The following is a 26,732-nucleotide window of genomic DNA, read 5'->3' as shown; positions in this document are numbered from 1 at the left end:
CAGCTACTGCTTCTCCATTACTGTGAGTGGTAGTCAAGGTCCTCCAAATATATGGCCCCAAACGTGTTTTCCACTCTCACCTCCAATCATTCTCCACTTCGTTTATTTAAGATCTTAATGCAACTGGCTGATCCCCTGAGCCCAGCTTTCATCCTCTTGGTCCCTGTTTTATCCACCAATGATGCACTCTTCTAGGAGATTAACATTTCGTAATGAACAGTTATAAAATATTGCACCCATTTTAAAGCCCTTTTGAAAGGCATTTGTTCCATGAATCCTTCCCTGATTGCTCCAGCCAATGACAGCCCTCCCCGTCATGAACTCCCATCACACTTCATCTGCACCTCTTTCCTAGTGCTTTAAATTCCATCCCTTGTTTGGTTTTTTGTCTTTTTTAGTTCTCAGTGGGCATTTCTGATCCCGCTGAGTCCAGGACTGAGCCTTACTCACCTCAGCATAAGCCAGCGCAGACCAGGTGCACAGCGACTGCCCTTTGAAAGGTATGCATGAATGGCACCCGTCTCAGAAAATAGCAGCTCAGTCAATGTTGGAATTCAACTCATTGCAATGCAAATATTGCAACAGGGAAATTTCACATAAGGGGAACATAGGAGCACCAGATCACCTGGGCAACACTGGGAAGGCAGACCTTTGTTTTGTCCAAAGTCTTTTTTGGGACTTCGCCACTGATGGGTGAGGCCCTTGATCACAGGAGCCACTAAGCTACTCCCGTGCCACATTTGGGCCAGAAGCGGCCAACAGCTCCCTCTGCTGTCCACTACAGCTATTACGTCAGGACTGTGAAGCCTTCTAGTCTCTCAGGCTTCTGAAAGTCTCTTAGGTCTCTTTAAAGAGACCTCCTGAGAACCCAGAAAACTGCACTTTTGCAGCCACTACTAACACCTGGTTAGAAATGCTGCCCCTCCCACACACAGAGCCTGAGCCTTTGGTCCACATCTCCTGTTACGATTTCAGGAAGCTGAGATCTACCCGGCAATATCTTCCTCCCGGGCCGCTTCCCCCACTGACTCCCATCCTCACTACCTTCCCCAGGAAGTGTTCATGTGTTTAGAGTTTTGACCACTGTGGATCTATTAGGGAAGAGAGATGCAGCTGTGGCTACTCATTGGCGCTGTCGGCTGCTTCTGGCCAAATGAGGCACAGGAGTAGATCGGTACCCTTTAAAGAGAACCCGAAAAGCACCAGGAAGTCAGAGGGCAAGGAATCGAGGAGTCCCCGATAAAAATGTACGAGAAGCAGAAGAAACAAAGTAAACTGGAAACAGTGGTGCCTCTAGGTAAAGCCAGGAGAAGCGAGGGCCACGAATGGAAGACTCATTTCTCATTGTTTTATAGATACTGCACTAATCTGCATTTCTTTTATGTGCAACTCAAAAACCATTAGAAATAGAAAAAAATTAAAAGGACTCATAAAAGGACTATTTATAAGAAACTTCACTAACAATATAAAAAGATTGCCCTGATGAAAGAAAAATTAGTCTATTATTCAGGAAGAGAGGGTAATAATCAAAGCTGAAGGGAGAGAGAAAGGGAGAAAATGCCACATTTGTAATTGCTCATGTCTGTGCAAACTAGCAAACCCTTCTGAAAAACAATTTGGGAACTGTATTAGTCTGTTCTCACGCTGCTATAAAGAACTACCTGAGACTGGGTGATTTATGAAGAAAGAGGTTTGACTGACTCACAGCTCTGCAGGCTATCTGTGAAGCATGGCTAGGAAGCCTCAGAAAACTTACAATCATGGTGGAAAGCAAAGGCGAAGCAAGCACAGCTTCACACGGCGACAGAGCGAGGAGAGAAGGGCCACGCGCTTTTAAACCGTCAGATCTCGTGAGGATGAACTCACTATCACGAGAACAGCATGGAGGAAATCTGCTCTCACGGTCCCTCCCCCAACACTGGGAATTACAATTCACCGTAAAATTTGGGTCACAGAGCCTAACTATATTAGGAACCTTTATAGAGACTTAAAGATTTTTTCTTTTCCCTTCTCCTTCTGGTCATCTAGCCAAAGAAAATGATTTGAAAGATGGAAAAATCTACAGATATAACAGTATTTGACCACAGGAAGGCAGAATTCCAAATCCTAAACATCTGTTAATCTAGGAATAGCACGATAGTTAACAGATAGGATTCACTCAATGGATGCGATTTTTAAGTGTATTTTTAAAAAGTGATAAAGATTGTCTAACATCTGTAATGTTAAGTGACAACAAAAGCATATACAAATCATATAAACACTGTGGTTGTACCTATGTTTTTAAAACTGTGTAGGAAAAAAAGACTGGAAAGAAATGAACCAGAAGGTTGCCCTAGTCTGGTGGGGTTATTTTCCAATTTTTTTGGTAATACCTTATTCAATATAGATAAATAAATATATAAAGGAAGTAATGAATTTTTCTATCTCCCTACCTGCAAAGCAGGAGCACACAGTGGGCCTCTTTACTTCCGGACTGTTCATCTAGGAAATGCGTACCTAAGAACACACACCACCATGCACTCCTCTAGTTCCAAAGTGTTCGAAGAGCTACTCCCAGGATGTACGGATTCCAGCCACTGTGTTGAACTTAAAAGTTTGGTAAAGGTAGTTCACACTCCAATCATGAAGGGTTCAAATGAGACACAGCAAAATGAACAAGACAACCACCCCAGCTAGCCCAGGGATGGGTGAGAACCTCTCTCACCCAGCCAACCATCTAAGGAAGCTTGCGAGCACCATGACCCATAGCGACAGCAGCCAGGGAAGAATGATGGTCAATTCTACGCCAGAGTTGAGTGTTTCAAAGGATGACTGAGTGTACTGACTTAGGACCCTCAGAGGACAAAACCAATAAGGTGTTGTATGTATAGAGAGGGAGAGGTTTATTATAGGAATTGGCTCATGCACTTAGAGGCAGAGAAGTCTCATGATTTTCCATCTGCAGGCTGTAACTCAGTCCAAGCCCAAAGGCCTGAGATTGGCAGTGTGGGGTAGGGTAGCCGTGATTGTGTAAGTCCCAATCAGAGTCTGAAGGCTGGAGAGCCAGGAGCGCTGATGTCTGGTAGTGGGAGAGGATGGACGTCTCAGCTTAAGTCGAGAGTGAATTCATATTCCTTGCTTTTTGTTCAGTCAGGGCCCTCAGCAGATCAGACGGAGCCCACTCACATTGGGGAGGGCCGTCTGCTTTACTTGGTCTGCCAATTCAGAGGGTAGTCTCTTCTGGAAACACCGTCACAGATACATGCAGAAATCAGGTTTTACCAACTATCTGGGCATCCCTTAGCCCTGTCAAATTGACACCTAAAATTTATCATCACACAGAGGATGTCACCACTCTTCCACAGGGGAGAGACCTGATGAGATTTTGGTCTTTGTGAGGCTGAAGCTAGACATGTGGCCACCCAAGGAAAGCTAAAAATGCCATGCCCAAAACACCAAAACAGGCCAAAAATTTGGTGTTATTACCAATCAAACTCCTTTCTTTTTTTTTTTTTTTTTTGAGGCGGAGTCTGGCATTGTGACCAGGCTGGAGTACAGTGACGCGTCTTGGCTCACTACAACCTAGGCCTCGTGGGTTCAAGCAATTCTCCTGCCTCAGCCTCCCACGTAGCTGGGACTACAGGCACCCGCCACCATGCCCAGCTACCTTTTGTATGTTTAGTAGAGACAAAACATATACAAATCATTCTGGCCATGTTGGCCAGAATGGTCTCAATGTCTTGACCTCGTGATCCTCCCACCTTGGCCTCCCAAAGTGCTGGATTACAGGCGTGAGCCACCGCACCCGGCCCAGTCAATATTCTTTAGTATTTACTCTCCACACTGGAAGGACAAGGGGAAACAGTGCTCTAGAGTGAAAATGGGGAAAGAAGTTCTCTGGGGCAGTTTTCAGTGTTTCTTTTTACTGTATAGGGCTGGTCAGCTCTGGTCCCAAACTTGGACGTCCCAGCTCAGCCAAACCTCACCCTGACACTACCTGGGTCTACTTTCCTTACCGTGCAGCTTAGTCACTGTGCCATTAGTCAAGTCAGCTCCCTGGTGTGGCTATTAAGATACTGACTTCCTTGAGTATTTTTTTTAACAATGCACCCCTAAGTACACTCGTGATATTTTAGAGCCTTGGTAGAATTTGAGCACCCTACAATATAGCTCCCAGACTGGCCTGCGTAGCTTGGCCCCACAGTGTCCCCCTGCCGGCCTTCCTGGTGCCCAAAGACCCCACTATCTGGATTCTACTATGGTGACCTCCAATTTCTAACTGCAGGGGCGATCTTCTGTTTTCAAAAACTGCAGGGCATTTGTTCTTCAGTGTCTTCGTGGTTATTCCATGTCTTCAAACAGCTGGATTTTTTTTTTTTTTTTTTTTTTTTTTTTTTTTGTGAGACGGAGTTTCACTCTTGCTACCCAGGCTGGAGTGCAATGGCGCAATCTCGACTCACCGCAACCTCCGTCTCCTGGGTTCAGGCAATTCTCCTGCCTCAGCCTCCTGAGTAGCTGGGATTACAGGCACGCGCCACCATGCCCAGCTAATTTTTTGCATTTTTAGTAGAGATGGGGTTTTACCATGTGGACCAGGATGGTCTCTATCTCTTGACCTCATGATCCACCCGCCTCGGCCTCCCAAAGTGCTGGGATTACAGGCTTGAGCCACCACGCCCAGCCTCAGCTGGTTTTTTTAAAAAATAAAAAAACTGTCCACCTTTTCTAGTTGTTCTCAGTGGAAGAGTTCATTCCGATACCAGCTACCATGTCATGCCTGAAGCAGAACTCAACCCCTTTTGAAGTGGATGGCATATAAAGCAATCATTCATGTTTTTTTTTATTTATTTTGAGATGGAGTTTTGCTCTGTTGCCAGGATGGAGTGTAGTGGCATGATCTTGGCTCACTGCAACCTCTGCCTGCCAGGTTCAAGTGATTCTCCCGCCTCAGCCTCCCAAGTAGCTGGGACTACAGGTGCGAGCCACCACGCCCAACTAATAGTACTTTTAGTAGAGAAAGGGTTTCATCATGTTGACCAGGATGGTCTCGATCTCTTGACCTCATGATCTGCCCGCCTTGGCCTCCCAAAGTGCTGGGATTACAGGTGTGAGCCACGGTGCCCTGAGAGCAATCAGTATTTTAAAAACTCAACAGTTGTGGCTCGTGCCTCTAATCCCAGCACTGGGAGGCCAAAGTGGGCCCATCACCTGAGGTCAGGAGTTCCAAGACCAGCGTGACCAACATGGAGAAACCTCATCTCTACTAAAAACACAAAATTAGTCTGGTGTGATGGTGTGCGCCTATAATCCCAACTACTCTGGAGGCTGAGGCAGGAGAATCCCTTGAACCCAGGAGGCAGAGGTTGCAATAACCCGAGATCGCGCCATTGCATTCCAGTGAAATGCTGTTTCAAAAAACAAAAATAAAACTCAACATTCAACACTTAATTTACCAAAAAGAAATTACCATAAGAAAATAAAAACAGCCTTTTGCTGCCTGACTGTCACCCTCATGGGTCGCACGCCTGTGCCCAGGAAGGGCCTATCCCAATGGGCTTTGCCCTGTCACCACAGCGTCCCCACTTGGCTGAAGTTGACATCTGATGACATGAAGAAACAGATTTACAACCTGACCAAGAATGGCCTGACTCCTTCAGGTGTGATCCTGAGAGAATCACATGGTGTTGCACAGGTACGTTTTGTGACCGGCAATAAAACCTTCGGAACTCTTAAGTCTAAGGGACTTGATCCTGATCTCCCTGAAGGTCTCTACCATTTAATTAAGAAAGCAGTTGCTGTTTGAAAGCATCTTAAAAGGGGCAGAAAGAATGCAGATGCTAAATTCCATCTGATCCTGATAGGGAGTCGGATTCACCATTTGGCTCGATATTATAAGACTAAGTGAGCCCTCCCTCCCAGCTGGAAATACAAATCATCCACGGACTCTGCCCCGGTCGCATAAATTTGTCTATGTAACCGAGCAATAAAGTGACTGTTCAACTGAAAGAAAAAACAAAACAAAAGACTAATCTACATAAACACAGGCCTCAAAAAAACATAATTTTGAATGTAAAAGTGACAGAGTACTATGAAGAAGATGCTAAGATGTATATAAAATTTTAAAACACACAAAACAATACTACATGGTGTTCATGGATGCATACATGTAAAAATATTTAAATTGAATAGAAGAATACCCAGCAGATTTGAGAATGGCAGTTGCCTTTGGCAGAGAGTAAAGGACAGAGAACTTCATCTGTAATGTTTATTTAAAAATGTAAAGCAAACAGACATGAGCAGCTGTTAACCACTGTTGCTTCTTGGTGGCGGAAACATAAACAAGCAAACCAAATCCCTCCACTGGAAATGCCCAGAGACCGGATGTCGGGCCTTGTTATCTTGTCTGTTTCTTCCTTCCTCTTATTTGCCCCTCCCTAAATGTCCACGTTGCTGTTGTTGGTAGCACAGTCACTGTGACTAAGTCCACAGTTGGCTTAATCTGGCCAGCGGGCTCTGGATACAGGCTGGCACTTCTTAGAAAGCACACGCTTCGCATGATGACCTGCACAGGGAGCACGCAGAGCGCTGTGCCTCCGGTCTGTGCCCCTCTGACTCTCACAGAGAACAACCAACCCTGGTTACCTTGGGTGCACCTAACCTTTCCACGTGGCCTGGAAAGGCCACGTGACTTTAGTAAGCCCCAAAGCATCTTGCAGCTTGATTTTAGAATCCAGCAGTCATGAAAATACAAACAAAACATTTTGCCATGAAGGGGAGGAGGTAGTAGAGTGAGTTATTCATTGTCTGTTTCAGAAAATGAACTTGGTCTAGAAAGCCATCCACATGTAAGTCAGGAGGAAGCACTGCTCAGGAAGGCCAGAGCTTTGGATTCTACCCGGGCTGGAGGAGGAGGCCACAGGCAGGTTGAAAATAAGGCCAGTTCTGTTTTCTATTTCGTTACCTAAATGCCAGGAGCAGCTTCCCCAGGAAGAACAGACAGGGACATGGGGGAGCCAGGAGCCCCAGAGGAAGCTTGGGCACCAGTTTTAAAATCCCTTGCCTCTTGTCTCCAAAGAGCCCCAGTATTCATGGCCAGCGATAGGCAGGGACAGATGAAAGGAGGGGCAGCCCCAGCCACAGGGAGAAGCGAGCAAATCAAGGGGCTGGACTGGCGGGTTTCCCAGCCCTTTCAAAGGCAGCAGGGCCTTTAACTGGAGGCGGCTGGCTTATCTTAATCTCCAAACCCTTTCCTGGAAAACAAGGCCATCCTAGAAGGGCTGGAGGCCCAGAGGTAGCTGGAGTCAGTGAGTCAGGCTGGCAACACACAGCAGGTGGTAGGGGGTTTTGCAGGAAGGAGAGGCAGGCCATCTGCCTTCCCTTAGAGCAGGCCTCCGGCTGCAAGCACAGACTTGCAATCCAGCGTCCAGCCTTTGTGCCCGGTGTCCTCAGCTAGAGAAGCCAGCAGTGACTACTTTGGGGGGCAGCAGGGTGAGAATGGCCATGGTAAGATACAGGCCATTCTGGGTGGTTCGAGTGGCAGACCTGGGACTGTGGCCACTTTAGCTACTAGTTGGGTGACCCTGGGCAAGTTACTGATCTTTACACACACTTCCTAACCTGTGAAAGTGGATAACGCCACCTACCTCATAGGGTGCAGATTAAATCAGATAACGTGCAAAGATTCCTGGCCCATAAGGTTTGCGCAATTATGGCTTCTGCCCTATTAAGGGATCCTACGCATTAGTAAAGAACCATTACCACTGCCCCAAAATACTACTGGGTTCGTTCCCATAGTAAAGTTATAAAGTCCCTGGTGGGGTCCAGAAGAGATGTCCGTACATGTGGCAGGGACACTACCCACCACCTGTACACACAACCCTTCCCCGCTCCAGCCCACCACACACTGTGTCAAAAGGCTGGGTCCTGTTTCCACAGCTGTAGCCCCACTGCTCGGGAATGGTCAGGGGCCGAGGCGTCCCCCTCCTTCAACATGAGCTCTGCACATGCCCGTAAGTCCCAAAGCTTGCTGTGACCCACAGGTTTCTCCCCATCTGGACACAGGTTACCCTCCTGTCCACTCACAAGGAGCCAGAGCCCATTCCCACTGGGCCCACTCCCTCGGCTTGGCAGAGACTATGCTGCCACCTCCAGGAAGGCAGTTCACTGCTGCGGAGCCCAGGGATTTCCAGCCTCCAGCCCAACACCCAGTACTCAAGTGAGGGGTCCGATTAAGACTTCAGTCACTAGTGGTCTGTTGGGGACGGTCTGCTGATTCCAGGTTGCAAGTGCAGTTCTGCATGTGACACTAACACGTAATGTGCACTGCGCAATGATTATTACTGTGGTACAGTTACAGAAGGGGAGTTTCATCACAAAGCAGTTGGGGGGTTGGGAAGATACATGTTTCCTGAAAACCACCCAAACTCAAGGACTTGCAGATGTTGCTCAAGATCACCTTCCATCCAGTGAGACTAGTAGAGAGGCCCGATGACCATGAAGAGCTACCCACGCAGCTCAGGCTCGGAGAAATCAGGGTGGCCTGGCAGCAAGGGAGCACCCAGGGTAAAATGGGAGATCCGATGATCACAGCAGTCAATGGCACCAAAGCAGCCAGGCTAGAGGAACGGCTAGGAATCCCTGGCCAGCCACATCCATGAGGCCTGTGGTTTCCAAGGCTCGCTTCATCTCCACCTGCCTCTGACTGCTGTGCTCAGGATGGAAGCAGGCAGCCCGCTATCAAGGTGCATAGAAACCCACCACTGAAGGGGAGATCTGGATGACTGGGAGGCTGTAGGAGCCCCTAATACAGGGACCAAATTACAGACCTGTATCCTGCAGGATGTGTGAGGCTGGGTGAGAGGTGGCAGAGTGTGAACTCCAGAGCCAGACCCAGAATCCAATTCCAGGTCCCCCACATCCTACCACATGCCCTCAGCAAGGTTAGTAGCCTCTGCCAGGGTGTCCTCACTTGTCACAACAGGACCCGCTCAGGGGTTGGTTATGAAGATCAAGAGAGTCAACGGGTATAAAGGACTTAGGCAATGCCTGATACATGGCCAGTGAGTGCTCAACACATTAGCGGTGGAATCATACACGTCTCAGGGAAACCAGTGGGTACAGACTGCAGATAGAAAGCTAGCAAAGTACAAGGAAAAACAGACACATTTGACATCCCATAAATATGTAATGGACTTACAGGTAGTGCTCGGCTTACGACCACGGTCGGAACACGATTTGGTCGTAAGCTGAGTAGACTATATGTACGGTTGAAATGGTGCACGCGGAGATGGTGGTGCTGCCGGAAGCCGGTCCGCACTGTCCTACGCCCAGCTGGGCAACGTTCGCGCTGCCAGACGCGGAGCAGTCGTGGCTAGCGATTGTGGTCGTAAAGTCGAATGGTCGTAAGTTGCGCAGGTCGTAAAGTCGATCAATACCTGTAATATTTACACGTCATTTCCATTTACTTTAATAACCTACTGTCAGCACTCAAAGGTCCTAGACCACGGCCTAAACCTTGCTTGCCAGCGGCCCATGGCGGCAGGTGTCAATCGTGGGCAGGTAACTTACCCCATGTGCAGCTGATGGGAAAATGCCCAACTTCCCTGAGACTCAGCTTCCTTACCTCCCAAAAAACCAGTTTCTACCATTCTCCAAAAAATGTTTAATTGCATTTACTCAGCAAAACTCTGGACTCCCACTTCCCATCCCCTAGGAGTTGCTGACAACTGTTGTGAGACGAGGTGAGATCCTGCACAGTGGGAACCTCGCAACCTTCCCCCTACACCATCCCTATTACTGTTGAACGTCTTTCTGACTTGAATTTCTCCAGCTTTAATGACCCAGTTACGGGCACACACCCCAATCTTTCTTCATTGGCAGAGACGGGCTGGGCCTCAGTCATGCATGTGAAAGTCAGCGACAGTCTTTAGCCCTAGGTATTCGGCAGGTCTGAGCACAGGACCAAGCCATGTGAATCCCTCTGCGGAACCTAGAACGCTTGGACCCTGCTGTCAAGTCAATTCTCCCCAATCATTTGAAGATTTAGAACAGAAACATTTCTGGCTAATGACAGTCTTTCACAAAGACAGGCTCCCTCTAACACAAGCTCAGGAGAGGAATGCTGAGAACGTGAAGGAAATGAACTGCTGGCCTGCGGGGACCTTTCTCCTTTGGCTCTGGACCTCCCGAGTCACATTCTTCCAGAGGGCTTGAGGGCAAGGTATCGGCTCAGAATCTCATTCCCACCCAGAGGACCTCGGCAGAGTGGCCAAATCCAGCGGCCTAAATACAAAAGCAACTGATGCTAAAAAAAGAGTGACTTTTACTACAAATTAGAAAATTACAGACCTCAATAAAGTCAAGTATCTGACTTTAAAAAAGAAATCAACAATCTCTACAAAGGCTTTGCACTTATGAAAATTAGAAATTCTCATTTACATTGGGTTACTCCTTCCAGTTAGAGTGAGAGTCCGCGCTGCCGGACTGCTGAATGCAGAGAATGTCTACATGGACCGGGAGGCAGAGGAGGCTGTGGACAGAGCTCTGGGCAGGACACAGCAGTGAACCGCGGCGGCTCAATGAAGGGCTCTCTGGTGGCCAGGCAGTGTGACAGGAACCCACCAGGGCAGGGACCCAGAGAGGAACAGCAAGAGGAAGCCGTGACCACCCTTAGAACCAGAGGCTCAAGGAGAGAAGGTCACCCAAGTCCTAGGAGAGCCCACCCAAGAAAGCCACACAGAGCAGAGAGTGAGACATGTCCAGAATTCCACCTGCTCCCACTGGCTGAACCCAACCAGAGTGGCCATCAAGGAACCCAGGGCCTATACAGGTCAGTCTCCAGAGGACAGGGCAAAGGATAGACAGATCTGAGGACAATGACCATCGTAGGTCCCCTTCCACACGGAAGCTGCTTTTGTTTCCTGTAAAATACAGACTGTGGTGCCTGCTACGGGCCTGGTGTGAGACCAACAGACTGTGCGCCAGCTACGATGACAGAATAACTCAAATTTAGAAGAAGGGGTAACCAGGGGGCTCCAGTTGATTGTTAACATTGAACATGCTTCCTCTTTTGCCGTTTTCTGGAACAGGTAGTTTGGATTTTTCAGAACATCACAAGCATCCAGGGCTGCTGACTCCCTCAGCATTCATCACTGACCAGTCCCCACCCTTCTATTTCAGAAACCGGCCCCAGGGCTGGAAGATCTCCAAGTTCCACTTCCCCAGTAGCTCCCAGCCGCTCACACTGGCAGTTTCTCAGAGGACACAGAGCCAAGCTCTGAAGAAAACCAAGAAGTCACAATCATAGGAGAGTCAAAATTCCCACTGGGTGACAGCGTTTATTGAAAGGAAATCTTGCTTTATCCAGGAATTCACTGAGATGGAGGTAGCTGCAAGAAGAATGTCTCTTTCCCATGACAACCCAAAGCAACCAAACCATACCCCAAAGCAGAAACCCGCGGGAATAAGCCGGATGGCACTGCAGAATGACACTCCAAAGCAGGAAAAAAACATAAAAGATACAGGACGATTGTCTCTTCAGTATTGCATTTGGCCATGTATGTGTTTTTAAATAAAATACATGTTTTCTTTTTAAGCTACCTAAAGAAAATATTCTTGATTGGGTTAGTTCTTAAAGAAAAAAAAAAATATGCATATATAATAAAATTAAATAATGATAGCATGTTATATCTGGAAAGGACCGTGGGCCCTAATCTTCACTTTGTCCCAGGCAATCCATGGCTCTGAGATTGAGCAACTGTCAAGGTCACTGGGGTGAGATGAGCCGGGACTTGAAAACCCTTCTCTTAATTAACTTCCAGTCTCTTAACTCTTCCCACTCCACTAATCCGCATGCGTTGCCAGCACCCTCAGACTGTAGGATAGCACAATTGTCAAAATGTTTAACAGCCTATTTTTACGGTATGATGCAAGTATCCTGAAAGGTGACCTCTGTCCTCTTTGCATGGACAGTTCTGCTTCTTGTAGCCGGCCTCATGGCCACCGCAAAGAACTGGCCAGAATGAGGGGCAGCTACTTGCTCACAAACCGAAACACACACGCTCCCGCAGTTCTTGGGCGTGCTGACCTTCCCCAGCTCTGTCTCTAGGTATGAGGGGGCTGAGGCTTCTCTAGGCGGGCTTATTGACAGATGTCGAATGATGGCAGAAGCAGCAGGGAAATTGTGAACATATTGCAGGTCAAAGTGAGCTCTAGGGAACCAGGCTTGTCATGTCCTCAGGACAGAGAGACAAAGGGCTGAGTACAGAGGTGTTCAACCTCCATGTCAGTTTGTTTGTCATCTCTCACCCCCATTCCCAACACTGAGCTCGAAGAGGGGAGGAATTTGCAGCTGTTTAATTCATTGCTGTAGTCTCTGTGCCAAGGACTGTACCTGACACATCATCAATGCTCAGTAATCTGCTAAATGAATGAACGGCTAAAGGGAGGAAGCGTCCATACCCCACATAAGCAAGCAAAGGAGAGAATCACCCCCCGGCTGTGGTGAGGATGATGGTGACCCCGTAGACATGGAAGGGGCTTGGCTCTCTGGCTGCAGACTCCCACCCTTAAACTGGGCTGACCACTCTGAATCCTGTTGGGTGGGCTCTGACCTGGCGCAGGTGGGACTCCATGGCAACTGTCATGGAGTTCTCTGGCCCACCAGTCTCCCACCTATTGGGATGCCCGGGGACACTGTGGAAGCAGCTGAACACTACAATCTCTGCCCCATATATGTCACCAACTCACTGTCCTCTCCCTGGCCACATCCCTACTGACTTGCCTATCCCATACTCTGACCTGTGGAAGCCCAGCTGCGATTGGACCTGGCCTATGGGCATGCCTGGGGACTGTCACAATGTGAAGTGACACAGCAATGCCAGGAGGGAGTGCCCGGATACCTAGCACCCTACCAAAATTCTTCTCCAGTCATGTGGCCTTGCCCCCAGACCTCAACCATTCCCTGCCAGCCTGCTGCTCGTGATGTCTCTTCCCACAAAGTTGGAAGGAGTCCTCTAGTTTGCACAGACACACCTCTGCCTGACTTCTGTTTCCGTCTTCCTTCCCTTCCTCGACATAAACCTGAGCTCCTACTCAACCCGCCTCTGGCCTACACAACCCCCAGCTTGCAAGAACTTCTCCGTCTTCTTTCTCACACAGGACCCACACCCACACCTGCCTATCTCCTCTCTCCTCTCCGTTCCCCCATGACCTTACCGGACACCTCTCCGCTCGTTCTCACAGCTAAGTCCATGAACCTTTCCCCCATATCCTCCTAATCCTCCAATCCCAAAAGCCTGCTGCTGGAGGAGGGGGAAAGGACCAGTAAGACATGACCACAGAGCCCCATCATTCCAGAAACGGCATCATTTGTTTAAAACCTTATTGACAAGTCTCCCTACCCCACCTGTGTAGAAGAAACTGCAGTCAGTGACTGGGAACGGGTCTCAGCAGGGTTCAGAAATGGTAATCGAATTCTAGATAAAATAAGCAAACCAGGGCATAGCTGCGGCCATAGACACAAGTGACCTTCTGGCTTTCTCCTCTTCCAATGTGCTGTTTACCCAGACCACGTGAACGGCTTTTCTTGGTTTTAGTTGTCCGTGACCAATACGATTCTTTTTTTCCAACCCTGGTTTCCAAAGTGGTTTTTATTTGACTTACTCTCTCTCCTACCTCTGCTCCTTAATACTTATAATCTAATAGCTTCATATTTTAAAAAAGAATACTCGAAGGCCAGGTGCAGTGGCTCATGCCTATAATCGTAGCACTTTGGGAGGCTGAGGCACGTGGATCACCTGAGGTCAAGAGTTGGAGACCAGCCTGACCAACATGGCGAAACCCCATCTCTACTAAATACAAAAAGTTAACCAGAAGGGGTGGCGGGCACCTGTAATCCCAGCTACTTAGGAGGCTGAGGCAGGAGAATCACTTGAACCTGGGCGGCAGAGGTTGCAGTGAGCAGAGATCACACCATTGCACTCCAGCCTGGGCAACAAAATTAAAACTCCGTCTCAAAAAAAAAAAAAAAAAATACTCAATATAGGTGCGTGAACTTTACAAACCAGCCGCCCTAAAAGCCTCCGTCACATTCCAAACAGAACAGCAGCAGTCCGTAAGGTCTGGTTTAAAATATGTACAAGCTCTATACTGTTTCCTCCCTGCACAGTGCTGTTAAATAAGACCTAGCCTTCTGGACCCTTTGTCTGGGCAGGGGGAGTGAGAGGGTGGGCAGGGACAGCAATGGAAATAGTGACTGTGGAACAGTGACCTCAGCCTGCCAAAGTGTGTTTCTCACAACACCCCAGTAGGTGGTAGCTCCTGTTCCTCAGGCATCCGAATGTCTTAAACCGCAAAAGCTCCCTGTTGAAGACCCACTGAGAGACCCTGTAGAGGAACGTAACACTGAGGAACTGGCATGCTGTGCAAACTGGTGGCAACGGTGTCGGTGGCAGACAGATGCTCCCCTCCCTGCCTCCTGCTATGGGTGGCTGCAGCTCCTGCAGGGATGACAGCCACTTCCACAGCCCGGGAGCGCACTCAGATCTGGCTGGTGGCGGTACTGTCCTTGGGGAAGGTGTAGCTCAGGGGCGCCTCGTAGAGACTTCCCCCGTCCGTGCTGAGGTCATCATCGTCATCCATGTCATCCAGCACTTTACTCGGCAGCTTCTTCAGTCTGCTGAAACAACAAGGGGCATGTTTCCAGGCCCTTCGCCAGGGCCAGTCGCTAATTTGTAGATGAAGGAAGGGTTTTGGGTTGCTGTCTCTGCACGCCACTGAGTGGCACAGAAAATTAATACATGAACTTAGCAGGTCTGCACCTGATGGTCCCTTCAGCCACAGGTAGTTCACTGCCCCATCTCAGCACGGAAAGCCCTTGTTGATGGGGTGGGCTGGGCTGGGACAGGATTGGTATTGTTGATTTCCCCAGGCTGTTATCGATCTTGTCTTAATTTAAAATTCTGGTATTTTGTTCACCATGGATTACACTTATTATCTTTTAAATATTGCTCTAAAATGTTATCTACCTCAATTACTGAGATTTTTGATGCTCTCTTAAATGTTGCACCCTAATGCTGACCTTGGGGCCAATGAGCTGACAGGCCCTGTTTTACAGGATCCTCAATGAGCTGGAGCCTTCTGTCCATATAGGAGAACTACCCGGCACCCAGCACAGAGCCCCAGGTCACAGCCAGCCTCCAAGAAAGGCTCAGCTCTATGGATCAGCATGAACCTAATCTCATGAACCTTACCTCATACCCTGAGCAGAGACCCTAGAACAGAGAAAGCAACCCACACAGCCCCCCAACCCTCCACTCCACATCCCCAACCTAAGGACCACGGCAGAAAAGCTTCAGAGAGCTGCTCTCTCCTGGAAACCAGGCTTGGGGAATCCTAGTCTTCATGAGGATACAGATCAGAACTTCACCTTATCTCCCTAAGTCAGACAGAAACAGGCTGGCCCAGGAACTGCCTCTCCATGATGGTGTGAGCTAGTCTGATCTGCCTTAAGCCTCAGTTTCCCCTTATGATCAACAGGGATATCTGCCCAGCTGGCACTGGGGCATTGGTTTAAGAATGACATGCATGAGACCCTACTGCCCATGTAGGATGATTGAAGTGGACACAGCCACCTTCACCTCTAGGATAAGATAACCCCAAAAGCAACGGTGAGGAGCTGGCTTTGAGACAACAGGAGTGAGAATGCTCTGAAGGCAGAGCCTGCCTCACCCATGGGGGGATTACCGGGCTCTTTGTGTCCTCCACATCTGCCCACCTTAAGTCCTTCTTCATGGAGTTGAGCTGCCCCTGCAGATGCTCATTCATGTCCATCTGCTCCTCCAGCTCCCTCTGCAGCTTCTTTTTAGAACTTTCCAGTCTGTCGATTTCCTCTTCCGCCTCCTCCACCTGCCGCTTCATGGCTTTCAAACGCAAGCTCAGCTGCATTGGGAGAGAGGGTGGGTCTGAGCGCCAGCTGATGGCCCAGCCCCGACACTCAATCCACCCCAGGTCCAGCCACCGTCTCCCCAGGCAACCAGGACAGGGGCAATGGGGAAACATGGAGATCAGGTGGTAAGACAAGGTTATTATTTAAAAGCCAAAATCAGGGTGTGGAATTTGCTGATATCCCCTAATTATGTAGGCAAGAAGCCCCCATTCTATGATACAACCAGGTGCGTGGAAGGGAAGGAATCAGCCCACTCACACTCCACCCTGCTCAGGGAGGCCTTGCTTCCTTTCTGCCCCAGGCTGAGACATGCAATCTCATCTGAGGACAAATGCACACAGAGGCCCCCACCTGGTCCTTCTGATCGGTCAGTGACAGATGCTCATCATCCACCTGCATCACCAGCTCCTTCACTTTCCGCTCCAGCCGCCGGTTGCTGAGCTGCAGGTTGGCCCGATCCCTGGAAGTGGGAGGCAGAACCAAGAACGCTCTCACTCCCATCCCTACCGGGGCCCAGCCCAGGCTGTGGAGGAGGGCAAGCTCCAGCCAGGGGTGCTTTGTCAGCTCAAGGCTTAGGGTCAGCGAAACACAGTTACACAGGAAGAAAAGCTGCTTGTGAGAGAGGTGGGGAAATGAGGCTCTGAGAAGGGGAGTGACTGGCCCAGGGCTGCAGGGCCAGCAAGGGGCTGAGCGCGGGCTAGAACCGCCCGGAGTTCCTGAGCTTTACTTTGTAAGGCAATAAGTCACAAACTGCAGATGTCCTGGGTCTACTCCAGGCTGTTCTGGCCTGACTCCCCAAAAGTCCAACTAACAGAGTAGATAATCTGAAGTGTCAAATGCCTGCATACCATGCCCCTTCTAGGAAGGTGAGAGGCTGTGAGTCAGAACTATGGCTGGAAGGCTGGTCAAGTTCAACCTGGTGCTGGCCCTCAGGCTGTCACTCAAGAGTCAGCTGCAGAGAATTGAGTTGTTGGAAAGGAGTGTGCTCACTGAATCCTACATCCCTCCCACCCACTGGGGTAGGAACTGCCCCATCTCCTACTGGTGGCCAATCGGCCTCTGCTTAAATACACCTGGCCCCCAGGGCAGAGCCAGCCTTCTGGCCTCTAACCTGGCTCTAACTTGGTAGCTCCCGAGGCAGCCTGTCCTATCAAGAGAACGGAAGAGGAACAGCAAGGACAGCGGCACCACCATGGACTGAGAAGTGGAGTCCTAAGCGTTAACCCAGCTACACCAGTGTCTAGCCGGGCTACCTGACTCAAGTCACTGATTTTGATGGGTCTCTGTTTTCTCATCTATTAAATGGAAATAATAAAAGTAAGTTTGTAGTTGCTCTGCCTTCCTCACAGGCTACGAGGATGGGGAGAAATTCCAAACGTGAGAGCACACTGCAATGGGACCGTCACTGCCCGCTGGGGCCTCTGCACTGCCGTGGGCCCAGCTTACCTCTCCTCACTCTCCAGGCGGTCCTCCAGCTCTGCAATCCTGGCCTCCATCTGCACAACCAGCCCCTCTTTGCTGGAGCGGTAGGAACCTTCCAGGTGGACAATCCGGCTCTTTAAGTCCTTGTTCTGGAACCACATAAGGAGACCGTGAGGGGCTATGTGTCTGCCACACGCTGTGCAGAGCAGCGAAAAATATGGGGTGGAACCTGGCGTTTGGTCACTGCCTGTGATGAGGCTGCCTTCTGCACCAGGACCTGTGGCCTGGAGACCTGGGGAACCCAGAGATGTTTCCAAGGAAACCCCCTGAACTCAGGTGCAGGCCCGAAGAAGAGGTTCTATCACACTCCCTCATAAGCCTGAAAGAAATCTTTGCCAAGTCCTAAGACTCCTGGATGTCAAAAAGGCTTTGCCTTGCCCTATCAATCTACAGGGGGCAGGAGAAATCGGCTCCTTTGCCAATCACGTGCAGTGAAGAACATGAACAGAAACCATGTAAAAGAAACAACAGTCTGAAGAAGCTTTCTTAGTCACTCATGTGTCTGGTGACAGGGATTCTTTTTCATCCTCTTTACATTAGAATGTAGCCCTCTTCAGGATCTAGAAAATACCACATGCAATTCCTCCTCCCTCAGCTGCCAAATTTCCTTGCAGATTTAATATGACTGCGAAAAACAACTCCGGAAAAGGACTGTCAGCCCCCATCCCAGAGTTCTGGAGATGCCAAGTGAAGGAGGGCCCTCCAGTGAAGTGGGGGAGGGTTAGCGGGATGGAGGGGGAGCAGCTCACAGGCCAGCTGCCCTCACCTGCCTCTCCAGGGAAATCTTGTCACACTCCAAGTCTTGCCTCGCGGCTCTCTCCTGAAGTAGCTCATTCCTCACCTGCTCCATCTATAGCAAGCAGAACCAAAGCCGAGAGGTTAGAAGGATTGTTTCTGTATCTTTTGTAGTGAAATGGTGCCCAGGAGTTGAATTCCAGCAACCAGGTCAACCCCCACTTTATGAAGGAGGTTGCCCTACCCGGCCCCTCCTGCCATCTGCTCTGGGGAACAGGATCTGTTTCTTAGTCCTTTCTTCATTTCTTAACGATTGCAATGGTGGTGATAGAAATAACACTAAGAGTCAAAGCTAGCCCTGCTGGTATGGGTTAAACTGTGTGCCCTCAAAAAGATATGTTGGTGCCCTAATCCCCAGTTCCTCTGACGTGACCTTATTTGGAGAAGAGAACTTTAGAGAGGTAACCAAGTTAAAAATGAGGTTATTAGGGTGGGCCCTAATCCAGTATGGCTGACGTCCGTTAAAATGGGGAAATATGAGTGCAGAGACAAACATGCACAGAAGGACAATGGTGCATGAAGACGGGGACACAGGGAGAGCGCTCTGGGAGATGGCGGATTGGGGTAATGGGTCTATAACCAAGGATTGCCCAAGACTGCCAGAAACCACCAGAAGCTGGGAGGAAGCAAGGAAGCACTTCCCTACTGCTCTCAGAAGCAGGGTGGCTCTGTAACACTGGGATTTCAGATTTCTGGCCTCCAGAACCATGAGACAATAGATTTCTGTTGTATTAAGGCACCCAGTTTGTGTTACTTTGCTATAGCAGCCCTAGAAAACTGGCAATACCTGCTTAGACCCCACAGGTAGGGGTCACAGCAGAGATACTATGACCTACTTTTTAGGGTTGTTCACTTCCTGAACAACCCTAAAAAGTAGGTCATAGTATCTCTGCTGAGGATATTAGGCTTCCAAAAGTCAGTCACCTTGCAGGGTGACCCAGTGCCTGAGTTTGCCTGGACTGAGGATGTTCTCAGGTTGTTTCCATGCTAAAACCAGGACAGTCACAGGTGAACCAGGATGAGTCAGTCAGCCAACTTCCCCAAGGGCTACATAGCCAGGAATAAGGGAGTCAGCGTTCACCTGCACTCCTGAATGCCACATGATAAGCGCAAACTTCAGAAAGGGCTTCCAGAACAGGAGCATGTCTCAGACACTGCTAAATCTCTCCTTTTTTATGCCAGAAATACAAGTCAGTGAGAATGCTGGGCAACTTCAGGAGACCTGACCAAGGTTGGACACTCCTAAGAGTTTCTTGTATGCTCGAGAAAGGCGCCTCACAGCATATAGCACCAGAGAAGAAATCCCATCACCTGACCGTCAGCATCTCTCTTCCTGATTCCCAGTGGTTTGTGCGAGAGTAAAATGAGTTATGAGAGAGGAAGGCTACAGACGCTGTTGCCAGAACCATCCAGCAGAGGGCAGCCTGAAGAAGCCCGAAGAATAGAGCTAACCGGGTAAAATAAAACCACTTTTTCCTTCTTAAGGATGAAAAACAAATTCCAGGGTCCAACATGGCCAAGAGGTGCACACACAACCCCAGGACAGCAGAGCCTGGAGAGCATTCGACACAGGTTCACCTGGACCGGCCTCAAGTTGAATTTTGCCACCTGTACAAGCACCCCAGTGAGTAAAAGATAATCTCGCCCCTTCCTCACTGTCCCCTGCGGAGAGCAAGAACTGGGGTCCCAGGAATGGCCAGAGGAGACACTCCACCTTGGGCAGGCTTGCATTTGCTCCCTGGCTCCCCTTGTCCCGACCATGGCGTGTCACACAGCATGATGTCACTGGCAATGGGGCAAAATGAGGCTGGCGGGACAGGCAGGGTTGGGGTACAAAGGCCTCTGACACCACAGGGGGAAGCTGGACCTCTGCCCCTAGGTGAGGGGGTACCAGGTAGTCAACATGCTCGTGTTTTAACATTTCTGACTGGCCAGGCATCCAAGTCATGGAGGTTCAGAATGTCCATCAGAGGAAATGGAGGCTTAAGAGAGGGTTTATGCAAGTAACCTGAGGAGCGGGGATAGAGCCGGGCTCCTGCACTGCCTGTGACTCCATGGTTTTGTCTCTGGACCAACTATGAAAAAAAGATTCCAATATATGTAGAGTTCAAATGCAGCTGAGCATAAACATCCAGGCAGAGGAGGGCAGTGCAGCCTCCTTAGGGCATCTTGCATAGAGAAGGGGAAAATGCCAGCAGTGCCCAGGACCCAGCAAGCAGAGCACGTCCACCCTGCCCAGGCCCACTCCCACTCTGCTGGGCCCTGAGGCCCTCGCCAAGCACATCCTGCACAGAGGGTGCCAGAAAAATGGCTGTCACTGCTACCCCAGCACCAAGTTCAAGGGGAATGAATGCGGGCTCACGGCCCTGCTCCCAGTGTGGGTTCTAAACCAGCCACCGACACCTCACATGTGGAGGTCGTCGGAACAGCTGGGCCACGGGACTGAGGACAGACATGCCTCCCAGGGGCAGCCATTCTGTTCATGTGCCCACGGAAGGTCCCGGCACTTCACTGAGGACGTGGTTAAACTTCCACTGCAATGGGAAGCAATTACAGAGACCAACAGCAGTGGCCCAGCTTGAACTGCTGGCTCTGCCAGTCCCTCACCTGTGACCTTGTTCTGGGATACAATCTCCTAAGCAAGGAACTCCATTGAATGAGACACCCTGTAAGGGCCCCCAAGCTGGCCTATGATACAATAAAAGCACAACCTGGTGCCTCCTCTACCTTTCAGGGTGCTGTGTGGCACCCTTCTGAGGAAGCCAGAGGTACTTGCCTCCATCCTTAGGCAGAGCAGTCACCCCAGCTCTCCACCATTAGGAGTTTCCCCTGGTGAAAAACCCACATTGTCATAAGAGCAAGCATGTGTTTGTGAGCGCACACACTCGTGTGCTGGGCAAGGGTGGTCTCACAATGATAGGATGGGTTTGCTTGCTGTTCAAACTACATGATGTGTCCTATGCAGGACACTGTGACGAAAGAGACCCAGGCAGTGCCCGCTCTCCGTACAGCCTAGCAGGGAACAAACGAACATGCCCTATACAAGTAGTCAGTGTCACTACGACAGGAGAGGACAGTGTGCTGGGGCAGGGTGGCAGTGGGTGGCAGCTCAGATTCAGAGGGTCAGCAAAAGCTTCCAAAAACACAGACACTAAGCTGTGACCTAAATGAGGTCAGGGATGGGCAGGGTAGAAAAAAGGAGAATAGGGTCTGGCCGAGTCCTCACCCAAATCTCATCTCAAATTGTAGTTCCCATAATTGCCAGTGTCATGGGAGGGGACCCGGTGGAAGGTAAGTGAATCATGAGGGCAGGTCTTTCCCATGTTGTTATCGTGATAGTGAATAAGTCTCACACGAGATCTAATGACTTTATAAACGGCAGCTCCCCTGCACATGCTCTCTTTTGCCTGCCGCCATGTAAGACACGACTTTGCTCTTCATTCACCGTCAGCCATGACTGTGAGACCTCCCCAGCTATGCTGAACTGTGAGTCAATTAAATCTCTTTCCTCTATAAATTACCCAGTCTCGGGTATGTATTTATTAGCAGCACGAGAACAGGCTAATACAAGGAGCAGGAGAGGGAATACAGCTTTCCCAACTGGAGGTGGGCGGGCCGCCAGTAACACAGAGTGGGAGGTAAGAAAGAGAAGGGCAGTGTTGGAAGGAATCGGCCATGTGAGGAAGGTGAGGGGGCAGGTGAACACATCAATGGATCAGGTGGACAGGGAGACAGGGAGTCGTCACACAGGGCCCAAAATCATACTGTGACAGTAGCTCACAGATTCATTGTGCCTACAAAAGCGAGTTCTGTGCATTTGAATAGTAATATCTCATTTACTCCTCCCCACCACCAATGACGTAGGCACTGTTAACGTCCCGCCCTGTGCCGAGAGTCCTCCTGGTGATGCAGGTGGGGCCAACTGGACGATGCCAGTGGAAGCCACAGGACAGGCAAGCCCACCAAGGAGAGACATGTAAAGAATAAGGAAGATCTGCAGCTGGGCCCTGGGAATCCCCCATCCCTCAGCCCCCAGGTCAGGGGAGGCAGGGAGAAGCCAGGATCTATCCCAAAAGCCAAGGAGGGCCAAGACTGCAGGTGAAGCACACAGGCTGGACAAGAACAAGTTTGCTTCTGCAAAGTTCTGCAGAGAGGAGAGGCTGACTGCAAAGCTCAGGGGAGGCGCTGGAGGCCAAGAGGCAGGAGCAGACACCACACCACTCCTCCGGAACCCAGCAGCGACTAAGCAGCTGTGACCCAGGACTGGAGGGGGCACGCGGGTGTGCAAGGGGTGCCCACGCTATTATCAGGTGGAAGTGAGAAGCCACAGAGGAGAGAAAAGTCACAATCGGTGGACATTGAGAAGGGAGTGTCACACAAGACCAGCCACCCAGCAAGGGAAGGGACGGGATCCAGGCCTGTCCTAGGGTCAGAATGAGGACAGGGAGAGGGAGAGGACCCCCCAGGGCTCGGTGGGAGGCAGGCACCTGCAGCTCAAAGTGAAGGCAGGGACAAGAAAGGGAGGGAAGGGAAATTATTTTCCTAAAAGAAAAGGGATAAAGAAAACCTGGCGGCTTGTAGAGAGAGAAAGAAATCTAGAAATCTAGTTGCTGTGGAGTGTGCGGCTGAACAATGCCAGCAGACAATAAAAGGCCAGCAGAGCAGAGGCCAGCATCACTTTGCAGCTGTGATCCCGGCCAGGAGACCCAGAGGGGAACATCACACACCAAGAGCCCCCCAAGCCGGGCACTGGGAGGGAACTCTCTGAGGCAGATGTTATCATCCTGAGTTTCCAGGTGGGAGGTCCAGAAACACGCCCCAATCAGTGTTAGGTGGAAGCAGCTTTGGGATTCCCAGCTAGGTTTTCTGACAAAAAAGTCATACACTCTCTTTTCCCCTGTCCATTGTCTCTTAGCAAACCTGTAGGACCTAGAACTCTCTGTGAAGGAAAAACTCCCACAAGGAGGAGGAGAGTTCAGACAGGGACTTTGGAGCCCGGAAGGAAAACGCGTCTGTGGTGGAGTGAGGCAGAGAGCGCGTGGAGGGGTTCCAGGACGCCCAAGTGGTCACGCTGCACTGAGCCCAGCCTGGGGGTTCAGGACAAACCCTGCCACCTCACACAGCAGCCACTGGCCAGGCTTGCACCCTTAGTGCCAATGTCTGAAAACTCTGGATCCCACCAGGAAACAGACTTCCCTGTGCAGAGGAGCACTTCCCACGGCAGGATCCCCGAGGGCCCCCGCAAGTTCAAGGCCTCTCTGGAGAGCCCCCGATAATGGTGACTCTCCAGAGGGGGGAAAAAAAAAGGAATTATTTATTCTCCACTACAGTCCCTTAAAAGATGGCTATTAAAATGGAAATGTAGAATAAATCAGAGTGAAGAACAGGAAGGAATAAATGTGTAGCCGTAAAATTTAACAGTTACTGTGATCTGAGCAGGCAAGTCCATTTTCTTGAGTCTTTGCAAACCCAGGCTTTTGGCAAACATGATCAGCTTCCTTCAGTTCTTCAAAGGACAGCCTGACACAAAAACTCTAAAGTAAATCCACCATGTGGAGCCTTATACAAGGACTATGTGGTGTTCTGGACAATGCCTCAAGAAAGATGGGTTTCACCATACACCCAGAAGTATCCTGTGTCTCCCTGGTATTGGCTGCCCTCAATGCAGTGATCCCAGGACTAAGACCCCTGACTTAGGAATATTGTAAATAAAATTCTTACCCTGAGTTCACACTGGTCCCTGCCCTGGGGTAAAAAGAAAAGAAAAAAAAAAAAAAAAAAAACCCTCTGGCTTGGCTGAGCCAGCCTCCTGAACTAGAGAAGAGTAAACTCGAGGCTGGGAAGTTATTTATACAAGCTTGGTGCTTTATATGCTGTTTACCCTTCAACTACATTAAATAGCCTTAACAAAAACTTTCCAGTCAAATTAAAAACACAACTGGAGCTCAAGGCAGAAGTGTATCACAGTTGGATTGGAAGAATGCTAAGCCCTGCGTATTTTGATTGGAAATCACAGTATCAGATTCCCCTGGGTTTTATGTCAGAGATACCCACGACCTGCACGAGCTCTCAGGATACTAAGCAGCTGCCTTTCGGGTTAATGGCAAGCCAGAGCTATTTATGATGGCCAGTAACAATACTGACCCCCATCACCTGTGTTTACCATTGGGCTGTAAAGAGGTTGGCAAGCCCACACTCCTGGCTGGCATTAAAAATAATCACAAAAAAGGAAAATTATTAATCAACTGTACACACTGGGTTCTTGAGCGGCTGATGCAATAAGAGGCAGTTACGAGGTTAGTAGCATTTTAATTGAAAAAAAAGAGAAAGAAGCAAAGCCCCCTCTGATCTTTCACTCATGACTGTAAAGAAGACAGTCACATTTAGCAGGAGGGCACCCCTGACGCTGACTGAAGAGCAGGTGTGAGCCAGTGAGGAGAAGTTCTGGAAAGTGACTGGAGGAACCCACAACTCTATCACTGGGATTTAATTCTGCATTTGCAGAGGCAACGGGGCAGCCTCGCTCCGTCCATGGAGAGACCATGAAGCCACCCACGCTCGACTTGGCATTTTTCCTGCCTGCCAGCTGCCTGAGCTAGATGAATCATCTTTCCATCAGGCTAGGTCATTGTGGGCTACGTGACCAAGAGAACGCCTCCCCGTGTGGGCCCAGCTGTGCTGTGAAGGGTTTGTAGCAGTGCCTATCGAGCTAGCCCAACAACCTGTTGGCATTTAATTTAAAACACGTGAAGCCGGACCTCTCCTTAATCCTGTACTCCTAAAGAATCAGGAGAGGATCAGCTGAACTTCAATCCTCACCCATTTTAAGAAACATGATTTTTAACTTGGGAGTGAAGGCCCAAATGCATCTGAAGGAATGGTCTTTAAGACCATGACATAGTCTCATGCACAGATAATGGCAACAGGCAGGAGGCTTTGGAGTCAAATTGCGACTCTACCTCATACAAACTGTGTGACCCGAGGCAGTCACTTCTCCCTGAAAGCCCTGAAAACAAGCAAGCAAGTGAGGCACCCAGCCCGGCGCCTAGCACTTAGGGAATCACTGGTAAGGATGGCAATTTTCATAAATAGAAACATGGTTTTTGGAGGATGGAAAGGAAAAAGGGTTACTCTGGATTTAAACAGACCAAACACCAGTAAAATACTCACTACTGAACTGAATTATCCTTTAACTTATAAGCCAATCGGAAACCTTTCTGCATACGGTGGGACTATACTTGGGTGACAGATACTCCTTCCTTCTATTTCATAAAGAAGATATCATTTTATCAACTCGAAATCCAGCCTTTCTCCTTCATAGTAGTCAGACTTGAAAACAAAGTCCAAACATCCAAGAGGTTTGAAAAACTTTTCTCTCTCACTTAGGATTTCCTGAATCCATCACTCTAAATAATAATGTCCTGGGCATGTAAAGGAAGCCCCTGGAAAGGCTGTGATATGGTTTGGCTGTGTCCTCACCCAAATCTCACCATGAATGGCAGCTCCCATAATCCCCAAGTGTCATGGGAGGGATTTGGTGGGTGGTAATTGAATCATGGGGCCAGGTTTTTCCCATGCTGTTCCTGTGATAGTGAATAAGTCTCATGAGATCTGATGGTCTGATAAAGAGCAGCTCCCCAGTACACACTCTCTTTCCTGCTGCCACGTAGCACGTGCCTGTGCTTCTCCTTTGCCTTCCACCATGCTTGTGAGGCCTCCCCAGCCATGCTGACCTGTGAGTCCATTCAATCTCTTTCCTCTATAAATTACCCAGTCTCAAGTATGTCCTTATAGCCGTGTGAGAATGGACTAATACAGGCTGGGAATTTATAAATACCTTGGCCAGCATTTAGTGTGTACCAAATGTATGCACAGGAAAGAGAAAGAAAGAACAGAGGCAGGTAAAGGATCAAACGCACCGTCTCCCACGGCCTTTCCTGTCCTCTGCCCTGGTAACAGCACAGCTGAGGCCCCTCCCAGTCTCTCCTTCTCCAGTCCTCACCCCTACGCCTGCCACATGAGTCTTCTAGAACACTGTGTATGTTTCACTTTTCTGCTCAACAGCCTTTGATGGCTGCCCACTGCCTTCACAACAGAGACATTCAAAACCCTCCGTCTGACTCTTCAAACTGACCTCCTTTCATTTCCTATGGAAACTGGAGATCTGATGGAGCCACACTCATCCATTCACTGCTTCTCAAACCGCTGTATAGATTCCTACCTCCCAGTCTTCGTTCACACCAATCCTTCTATCTAGAATCCCATTTCCAGTCCTCTTGGTTTATCCAAATCTCATCCTTCCTTTAGAGCTGACCCCAGGTCCCCGCCCTCTTTCTAATAATTCTTCTATAATTACCCTTGCTACGATGGTTGTTCCCTCATTAGCTGCTTGAATCTTTTACTTGGCATTTGGTATCCACTATTTTTTATTGTTAGTTATCTATTTTTTAGGTCTGACCCACCTCCTCAAACAAACTGTAGCACCTCAAGGACAGGGACCACTTCTGGTCCTCTGGGAGCTTTACCGTAG

The 26,732-nt window shown here is 49.4% G+C and overlaps 1 protein-coding gene and 1 pseudogene across 4 annotated transcripts in view; one reads left to right on the top strand and one right to left on the bottom strand.

Moving 5' to 3' along the window:
* Positions 1-4,318: 4,318 nt before the first annotated feature.
* CGNL1 (cingulin like 1) overlaps positions 4,319-26,732 on the bottom strand; it is a 192,437-nt gene continuing 170,023 nt past the window's right edge. For all 4 annotated transcript variants that reach the window (XM_039469160.2, XM_074393827.1, XM_074393826.1 and 1 more), the window contains exons 15-19: positions 18,174-18,257; positions 17,372-17,496; positions 16,277-16,385; positions 15,755-15,918; positions 4,319-14,653 (exon numbers count right to left, since the gene is read on the bottom strand). In XM_039469160.2, coding sequence (XP_039325094.2) covers positions 14,518-14,653; positions 15,755-15,918; positions 16,277-16,385; positions 17,372-17,496; positions 18,174-18,257 — 618 coding nt within the window. In that variant the 3' untranslated portion in view covers positions 4,319-14,517. The remainder of the gene's footprint in view (positions 14,654-15,754; positions 15,919-16,276; positions 16,386-17,371; positions 17,497-18,173; positions 18,258-26,732) is intronic.
* On the top strand, positions 5,492-5,941 carry LOC120363885 (small ribosomal subunit protein uS15-like; annotated as a pseudogene).

This window comes from Saimiri boliviensis, chromosome 2 (assembly GCF_048565385.1).
Source record: "Saimiri boliviensis isolate mSaiBol1 chromosome 2, mSaiBol1.pri, whole genome shotgun sequence".
In the NCBI taxonomy this organism is placed as follows: Eukaryota; Metazoa; Chordata; class Mammalia; order Primates; family Cebidae; genus Saimiri; species Saimiri boliviensis.
This window is presented reverse-complemented; position numbering and strand designations above follow the sequence as displayed.